Raw genomic sequence first — 9844 nt, 5'->3', positions numbered from 1 at the left:
TATCATATTCTTACGCAGCTCCGTATGAATTCAATTATTATATGATGCTTATTTTCCACGAGCTACCATATACGCCTTTTCTCACGCCGTAGGGTTTTCGTTAAACAAAAACACAAATAAAAAAACCACCCCATTATTTCCACTCACCTGCCCATCATCGCCATGATGGAATTCTACCCGGTCCGCTTGTTAGTGTATATAAAATTAGTTAACCTACAATTTCGGTGTTTTGGGTTGTTATTTTTGTTGCTTTTGTTGTGTTCGCGAAACACTCCCCCATCTGCCGCTCTCATTCACTCGATCTTCGTTCACACGATCTCTACACTGCAGTCTACTCCTCTGCGAACTACACACACCTTTCTTTTTTTTTTTGCTCGCCGAAAAAGGCCCTTATCCCTACGCATCTCCGGCCGACCCTTTACACGCGCACGTTTCACACGGCTATAGTTTCGTTATTTTTTCTTCTCTCTCTCTCTCTCTCTCTCTCGCTCTCTCTCTCTCATTCTTTTCATCCCCATAATCCATAAATATGACGCTCGTTCGATTACTATACACTGAGAAATTAACTACTCGCTCGGTCACTCTCTCCCGATGGACGTTTGTGTGGGTGTGTCTGTGTGGCTGTGTTTTTCTTTTATCATTTTTTTTCTTCTCCTCTTTCCGCTCTTCACTCCACGTTGCTGTAAATTAATCACCACTCTCTCCCACTCTCTTCGCGTGCTTTGGTTTGGGTTTCGTTTTATGCTATGTGCCCCAACGGGACGCTTTTCTTTTTCGCGCCCTCCATTATACCCTATATTCCCCATGCCCCGTTAGTGTGTTTGGTGTCCCGTTTTGCAATCGGCCGCAGCAGACCCCTAGCAGGCACCTAGGACATCTACCTTCACGGGGCACCCGGTTCGACGTTGTGCGCCGTGCCGAGTATCGTCGCGTCGAAGTTCAACCGCAGCTCACCGGCCAGGATCAGCTCCGAGATGCAACCGACCATGCCGGCTCGGTACCGTTGGCGGGTGTAATGCGTCGCCGCCGGTAGCCCACCTGTACCGCGGAGAGACAAATGGTATTAAATATTCAAATTAGTTAATTTCGAACCCGGTGCATGGGAGGGGGGAAGAGGTGACAGGGGGCTGGGAGTGGGGGCGTGGGAAGCGATGTGTGATTGCGGTTGTGTTTTCATTTTCTATCCCATTCCAACGATTGCACCCATCGGCATCCGATGTCTCCTTCAGTGGTGTGGTTTTGTTCTATCCAAATATGCAGCATAGTCCTTTTTTTCCTTCCTTGTTCGTCCTTTTTCTCTCTCTCTCTCTCACCCTCTCTTAGCTACCGATAGGACGAATCAGATTGAATTCCGCAGCAGATGGTACGGGGCCGAATATAATACCACACCGAATGGTGCACCGTTCGCAAAAGCGCAAGGATTTTATGTAAATCCGGCACCGGTTGTGTCTCCCCAAAAATTGTCACGACCACACTCGAAACTCCCGACAAAAGGGGGCCAGCATTCGAAAAGGGGGTCGAACCCGAACAATTCCCATTTCCCCGGGGAAGGGGAGGCTTCTTTTGCTCCATTTGCGTGTGGCCTGTTTGTAAGCGGGCGCGGATGGGGGTGGATTGAAATTGAACGGCGCAACCCCTTTCCGAAAAGCGGGGGCCCACTGCAACAGTTTCCATTTCGATGGCCGGGCCGGGACTCGTGGAATCAATTTTGAACCGTCGAGCAATAAGGGAGAAATTAAAATGTTTGCCCAAATCATGCAAACGAGCGCCAGTTTAAGTGGGGGTTGCACAGCAGGAGCTTTCGGTTTCGGATCGAGGGTTTAAGCTTACTGGTTTGATTCTTGAGCAAATCGAAAGCACTCTGCGCGTTTAACAGCTGTGCTTTAAAAGTAATGGCTTTGCAAGGGATGGAATCAAATCGAGATGAAAAAGAGACCGTTTGTGAGTTTGAAGCGAGTTAAATCAATACCCAATAAGCAGGAAACTGTCCAGCAATCACTCTGGAATTGCTAACGAAGCCTGCTTCAAACCGCTCAAATGAAAATGCCAATCGGTTTTCCACAATTCCCGAATCGGGTGGCATAAGATATTAAATGCAGCTCGCCAAAAACCGAACGAGCTAAACATGGAAGCAATTTCCATCGCTCATAGCTAAAACCACCTGGCCTTGGAGCGATCTCCCCCACTTTGCGGACATATGTTGCCGCTCGGTGCTGTCGAACAAATCAGCATACGCACGCACACACCAATTTCCAATCCAATCCGATACCGATTCAAACCCGACCCCGAACCCCGTCGCCCGTTCGGTCCGTCCAAGCTGCAACCGACCGGGGCTGACACTCTGACACCGAATTGGCAAGCGGCACGGGATTATATTATGCTGGACGAGTTAATTAATAACGAAATTAGTTCCCCGAGCCCCGATACATGGGACCCCGGTTTGATTAGGTTCGTTGTTGGGAAATTAGTGAATTCCGCCTCGGCCACTCGGGTGGCCTCGTCGGGTTGGAAAAGCGCACATACGCGCCCGGGTTGGCCGGGTTGTGTTCGATTGGGAAAATCACTATTTGAATTTCAATATATTCAACGTCCACGGTATGCGTGGATGGGCGGGCTTGGGATGAGTTTTTGGGGGAAAACTCCGTCAGTGCCGTGGTGACTTTTTGCGGGAGAAAGAGATTAGCGCACTTAAACGGCCCGATTGGTTGCGTTGCGCACATATTTTCGGTAGTGGCTTGGCCGAGTGCTTCCCGGAACTCGGGTTTGGCAACGTGCCGTCACGCGTTGGTGGTCGGAAAATGTCGCTTTTCACCGGACCAGTGAATGGGAATGGAAATGGGTTGATTGGGAGAAATTTTCGTTGTAATTTTTCAGCACATAACGAGGAATATTATCTTTTATTAAACTGGTGAAGTGTGCGATTGGATTAGTGATGGGAATTGATGGTTGATAGGATTATTAAATTTGTGGAAATTATAATAGAACAGTGTAGCATCCAAAAGGACACTATGAGCCATGGTCAGGCTTTGAAATAATTCACTTTTATCATGACTATCTTTCAAGAGAAACCATGTGACAGCACTCAACTAACCTCTTGTAATTTCTGTGTTCTGATTCATCGATTCACATCGTTTACTGCATCTGATGATGCAAAATGGAACAAGCCGTTCATATATGCATTTTTTTTTGTGCAGTGTCGAGCATTGCCAAATGCCGTTATACATTACTTTTTTGCCTCAACATTCCCAGCGTACGCTACTAATGGAAACCAATACGCTTGCGCTTTCCTACCAAACACGACGTACGCTGCAACCGGCAGCCGTTTTCCAGCGTCAAAGTTTGACAAAATGTTTTATTTCCCCGGTAACATCAGATGGCCACTGCTGACGGTAGAGCCACCTCAACCCAGCCAACCAGCTCGTAAAACTGCCCAGCCTGGCCATGGCCCCGCATGGGCGTTCATAAATCAACTTTTATTCGCAAAATTTTCAATAACCATTTGGCCGGTGGGGTGGGCAATTTATTTCTGCTCACCAAGCGCACCCAAAATAGCGCTAGCGAAAGTGTGAATGCATCCGTGGGTGGGATGTTTTTTTCTTGTGTGTGTGTGCGCATTTTCCTATCCCGTCTCTCATTTTCACCAATGACACCCGGTGGTTTTCGCTCAAGTATGCTGTTGAGTAGTGCTGTCATACCGAACATGAAAACTATATAAATGTTCATCTCTTTATCCACCCCCCTTATGTGGGTGGTTTTCCACAATACGCTCGTTGCGCATTGGGGTGGGAAAAGGTCCTGCGTGACATTGGTCTGAGAGCGGTTTCAATGATTACTAGATGTCGTGTGAAAGATTGGACAGGCAAGCGAGCAAACGGGTATCACGAGCAAGTGTGGTTGAAAAATCGCATATGCAGCGCAGCAAGCTGTGAATGGGCAAACACTCACACACGTACAGCGAACACGTGCGCCACTGGGGGAGGAATGAAAACAAATGAAGATATCATTTCGTTACGCTTCGAGGATCTCGTTTTCCTTCACCGACACGGACAGCGAGGCGCTCGCGAATGCGCGCCCGGGTTTTTGCAAACTGTTGAGTGTGCTGCGAAGTGTGCTTTATAAAATGAAATAAAAATGGCACATCCGTGCGAATCATAAATTGTGTCCGCGGTTCGGTCGGGTGGGTGGGAAAACCACGCTGTGCCCAATTTCCCCCCCGTTACCTTGCGAAAGAAAGAAAAAAAAAACGATGGAAAACGGGGTTGACACCGAAGGAATGGAGCTGATGTTTGCTTTAACGATTGCGTTTTGCGATGCGACGGAACTGCATCCGTGGAACAATATAATAAGCGCACGTTTCACCACCATATGACACCGCCAGTACGGGTGCCAATACGGGTTCGGGTCAGCTGGCTGAACTGTGTGTGGCGGGAGTGGGCATTGTTGTAACAAGCAATTGCACGTAATCGATTGCAATAAAAATTGTAACAGGCACTTTTGGTTTGCTTCATTTTTGTTTTGCACTTGGGTAAAGGGTTGTACGTATTCGCTTTTATGCTCTCTCTCTCTCTCTCTCTCTCTCTCTCTCTCTCTCTCTTTCTGGTTGTGTTGTTTGTGACGATAAGCATTATGAGATAAATGATGTTCAGGTCAGCGTTCTGTTTGATATACGCGGCCATCGACCGCCACATCAAACGCCGATCGCCTTTAGCGATGGTTGCAAATGCCTCATTTATCGTGGGATAATCTATAGCTTAAGCTCTAACAGGATGCTGTTATCGTGTGATTGATGTATTTATTAGTAGCATTACAAATAAAAAACAAAAGCAAACATCCACCGGCTCGACAATAAATCAATTGATGCATTCAGATGCAGTTAATAAGAACAACTTGGGAACCCGATGATTTGCCTATCGTTTAGCAATCAGCTCATGCGGTTGTTATATTTAGTTTCCAAACAACTGAAGTCCGATTTAAAACCTCATTAAGCATTAATTTGTTCAAAATGAGAATCGATTTCTTCCTAGGCATACACCTAACATTACGAAGACTATCATTCACTTAAGCAGTGGCGTCGTTAGTATAAGAGGGGGTTTCAATATTCTAGCTGGTAATAGCTTTTGATTATAGACGAATGATTTTCTTCTTTGAGTTTGCGTTTCATTTTAAAGTTAAAAATAGCTTCAACTCCCAAGTTTAACGATGCAATTACGCGCCGTTTGCCACGTAGAACGCGCTCGAAGGAAGGCAAAATTGCGACATGCGACACATCAATTACCCACCCAAGCAATCGAACTGTAGGGCGATTATCGTCCACACCCGGTCTTCACCCGGCGCCTGAATCGAGCCGGCAATCGAAATAATCTAAATGTGTACAAGCTGTGCGCTATCCTTTGCCGCATCGCCACCAGCGTGCCGTTTGACGCCGGCTGTAATAAAATACGTGCTTTACGTAGATTGCATTACGCTAGCGGAGCGATACTGTTTGTTTGCTCCAGCTCAAGACCAGACCAGTGTTGACAGTTTTGTGCCGACATTTTTCGCTTCTCCTTCACCGAAGGAACACCCGCATCAGCTTTTCCGGAAAACACGAAACCGATTCGACAGCAAAACGCGACCTCAACCGGTTAAGGCGCTCGGTGACACATTCGCAATGGTCAGCAACGGTGAGGGAATGTGTAAAAGAAACCAAAAAAAAAAGCAAGGAGCAAAAAAAAAAACACTGCTCGTAATGACTACCACACGGAACGGGGGGAAAAAAAACCCAACGAAATGGGTTAACACGAGTGGGGTTTTTGGTGTGCCGGTTCCCGTCCCTGTGTGGCATTTTATTTTCACCGAAACCGACGCAACCGAGGCTAAATCGTACTTTTTTTTTTGAAAGCGCGAAGGTAAACATATTGCCAGAAACACCATCCCATAAATAGCTGCTTTATTGACCATCCGCGCGGTGGTGGTCGCGGCCCAGTTCGGGTTTGCGCAGGACACCCACGCGCGTGGGTCGATGGGTTGTTCGGTTGTGGTTCCCGATTTTCCAGCAAATTTTCCCGTCATCGTGCCAAACTGGGCGGCGGTGGAGGTGGTTTTCGAGCGAGCGAGCGCCCGGAGTTCCTGCAAAAGGTTCGCAGAAAAAACGTCGGTTTTCCGTGGTCCGTGGTGTGGGATATGTTGCGCCTGGTTGGGTGCATTCTGGCTTCGTCGTAGATGAATGATAATGACCGAAAGGATGAACGGGGTTTTCGTGGAAGGAAACGGTGGCTTTGGATAGCGCATAGTTGTAGGTACTTTTGGTCCCTGGACTTTGGAGGTTTAAAACTCACCGGAATCCATCGAATGGGTAGTTGGGTTTTTGTAATACTTCCGCTTCGGAATGTGGAGAATGTGGTTTATTGATTAGTGCACGCGTGTCCTTAGAAAGGACAAAGTTCTTTCTATGACCCGAATCCCGGGCAAACGTTAAACGAAACTCGACAACAACGCCCCAAATGTGGCAGCTGCGGTGAGACTGTCTGAAAGACAATTTTTCAAGCAATAATTGAACAGCCAACATCAAACATCTTCATCTTGTTTCCAGCACCCAAAAACACGGCATTCTTTGAACCGCCAGAAGCACCATTCATTCTACAGAGCGCGCCAACAACATCAGAGCGGACCCCACGCGGCTACGGAACGCATTAATGGCAGGTTAACGGCTGCCAATCATCGACTCGCATCGAAACCGGTTGATGTTAGCAATTTTCCGACCAGCATTCCGAGTACCGTATCATTACGTTCCGAAGGAGCGGGCGCAAATGGTAGGCAAACGAAATTTGACTAATAATAAGTCCGAATCGCGGCCGTGCGACAGGCAGGTCTCGTGCGCCAAAGGGCTTTGCTTTTGGGGAGGGCGAACATCGACGTTTCCACACCTAAAATGGTCACTTTTCGAGGCGAGAGAGGGAGCCGAATTCCAGGGGTCCGGGGCCACGCTGAAAGCCACCTGCCATTAACATTGTAAATCCATTAGGGCAATGAAAGGCCGTGGCGCTCTAAGCTCGCCAGAAAACCCACGATGGTCGTGTTTGTTGGGTGGGTTTTGCGGGAGGCTCGGAGGTGATTCCATTTTTTATGACCCAAATTTGGGGCTGGAACCCCTCTCCCCATGCCCACGGTCGTCCTCGGAACAAGCGATCGATGGTTCGGGATGTAATTTCACTTGCCGTCAAATCAGCCTCATAACGGACGCGACGGACAAAGGTTTGACCCGAAATTAAATCCATTTTTAATCGAAAAAACAAAATAAGGGACCCCATTTTTCATGCTCCAATCCCTGTCAATGTCACGTCTTCCTACCGGGTCTTAGATTGAAAGATGTGTATGGCTGTGTGTGAGTGTGCTTTTCCGTGCTAAAGCACAAATTCTGAGCACTCGCTGATCCAGAATGATAATAATCTTACGGCGCAAAGGGCCTCTTATTTACCGACCCTATCGTGAGCCGAGATCGAAGGGATGGAATGAAATATGCGCCACATTGATGGACGGTTACTTTATATTCCTCTTGCCACTGGGGAAGCTGGTGCTCCTGCAGGCAGGCTTTTAGCGCAGCGCCGTTTCCCGGGACGATCCATTCGATTGTTGATCACAAATTTAGTCAGAGCAATTGACGAGTTTCTCGGAACGGTAATTAATATTGCAGAAATTCGAGATGGTGTGGAGCGGGATTCTGATAGAAAGAGCCGTGTTGAAATGTGATCAATTTACACGTTGAGAACTGAATGCTTGAGAGGTTGAGAAAATTGCATCACTTAAAATTGTCACTATCACTGGGAGGAGCATGATTTGCCGCTACATTTTCAGATTAATAAATAATGTGTTAAAATTAACATAATTCAAATAGCATTCTACTTAAAGCTTTGCTATGTACAATTAAGAGGACGATGTGGTACAAATGCTGTAAGGTTAAATGATAAGAAAGCATACTCGTGAAGAATACTTAAAAGGTAAGAAAGCCGATGTTGGTTCTTTGTGGTCATTTGTTTGAACAAACTTCCCAAGAAAAGCCACATATGCACATTTAATACGTCGTGTAGAAGCCACCATAGCTCATGGAGACTTCTTAATTCATCGTCCAGCAAGCCCAGGTCTTAGAACACCGATGGACCAACGGTTTGCTCGACCGAACCGTTCGACCGAAGGTGAAGTCCTTTTTTTTATCTCCCTCCTGCTGCAAGAGCAAGTGGGTTGATTCTCATGCAGTTTTTTTTAAAGGCGAAACAAAAAACGGACTCCAACAACCGAGCTCAGTGTGTCCTGGCACAAGGATTAAAAAGTGCCCCTTTTTCCCATGGACACGATTGTGAGCTTTGCATGGGAGGATGGGAGCAAAAAAAAAAGGACTAAAAAACATAACCCAACCGAGGATACGGCGAGGATTTGCGGACACGAAACCGGGCGTTGTGGCACCCAGAAGGGCAAAGGTGAAAAAGAGCTAAACGGAGTGTTAGGGAGGGAAAAAGAAAAAGAGACGAAAAACCTAAGCACTTACCGACATAGAGGCCGGTGTCCGTGTTGAGCTGCCTTAGCTTGCCGGGCGATCTTCTGGTGATTGGCTTTCCGCCGTCAACCTTCAGCGTGCCGTCCTGCGAGTTCCTGTGGGTGGATGGGTGAGTGTGTGTGTGTCGTCAGTGTGTGTGTGTTTTTTTTTGTGTTTCAAAACCGACAACACGAATCCCCATGACAAGCCGTGCAGATCAGTGGGTCGTTGCGGTCGGTAGGGCGTTCCAAAACGCCAAGGAGCGACACCAGATGGCGCCACCGGCATGCACGCGTACGGTGGGAAAAAAAAACCGCCCACGGACGGTCGACGGAAACGCAACGAGGTGAAAATGTGACAAGCACCAACGATGGTCCAGCAGGGAGTCCCGGGTTCGAGTCGTGGACGATGCGGGTGCGTGAGTGTCCACGAAAGCACGATTTCCGGCCGGGAAATGGACGGAAAAGCGTCGAAAACGAAATGTGAAAAAGTCACCGGGGACAGTCACGCCATTGTTGGAGCGGTACGGTTGCATGGGCACAGGAAAAAGAAAGAGAGAGAGAGATAGAGAGAGAGAGAGAGAGATAAAGAAACGGGTTAGAAAACAGCGTTGTTGCGAACGTCGTTGTTCGTCCACGGGACCGGGAAAATGGTCCCTTCGGTCCAGCGTCCATCGCGATTGCGAGCTTATGGAAATGGTGCTATCGATTTTGTTTTTCCTACCACCCAGCGGGTCCGGAGGGGTTTTCCCCCACCCCATGGTGATTGATAGATTTATAATTCATGAAAAATTGGTTTTTGTTAGAAAAAAAAACTCCCCCTTTTGGGTGGTACATTAGCGATGCATACGGCACCGTTGGGGTTTGCCACTTTTTTTGTTTCTCACCGATCCGTTTGGGTGCGCGAAAACAGGACAGGGTTTGGAAAATCGGCTGGAGCAATTTCCCCGCGACCGGTCCGAGTTGCTGTACAGTGCGCCGGAAAAATACGCTTTTTACGCTTCGAGTACGCAGTAAAAAACCAAAAAAAAAAAAATTGCTCGCGAGCCGTATGCTAAATACGGCACGCAATCGGAAAATCGGCTCACCGGGCTGTGTGCTACAAGCCGGCCAAAGGATATGGCGTGCCAGGCGACAGGAGTAGTGTAAAATCGAGCGAGTTGTTTTGCCTGCTCGCGAGGCCTTCGCGAGGTCCTGGCGTGCAACAAGCTCTCGTATGAATAATTACGTCATGTTTGTTAGTGCGAGCTTCTGGAACGCAATGGATTAGAGCGTAATGCTTGCAGCTGACGGAGTACATGGGTCGTTCGCCAAGCAAAACCACTTTCTAGTGGAA

The 9844-nt window shown here is 47.8% G+C and overlaps 1 protein-coding gene across 1 annotated transcript in view; it reads right to left on the bottom strand.

The window, feature by feature from the left end:
* Positions 1 to 475: 475 nt before the first annotated feature.
* LOC128724452 (pikachurin) overlaps positions 476 to 9844 on the bottom strand; it is a 99168-nt gene continuing 89799 nt past the window's right edge. The window contains exons 16-17 of the mRNA XM_053818177.1: positions 8522 to 8625; positions 476 to 1038 (exon numbers count right to left, since the gene is read on the bottom strand). Of these exons, the coding sequence (XP_053674152.1) occupies positions 884 to 1038; positions 8522 to 8625 (259 nt within the window). The 3' untranslated portion in view covers positions 476 to 883. The remainder of the gene's footprint in view (positions 1039 to 8521; positions 8626 to 9844) is intronic.

The sequence above is a fragment of the Anopheles nili genome, chromosome 3 (assembly GCF_943737925.1).
Source record: "Anopheles nili chromosome 3, idAnoNiliSN_F5_01, whole genome shotgun sequence".
Taxonomy (NCBI): Eukaryota; Metazoa; Arthropoda; class Insecta; order Diptera; family Culicidae; genus Anopheles; species Anopheles nili.
The sequence above is the reverse complement of the archived record's forward strand: the minus strand, read 5'-3'. Positions and strand labels throughout refer to the sequence as shown.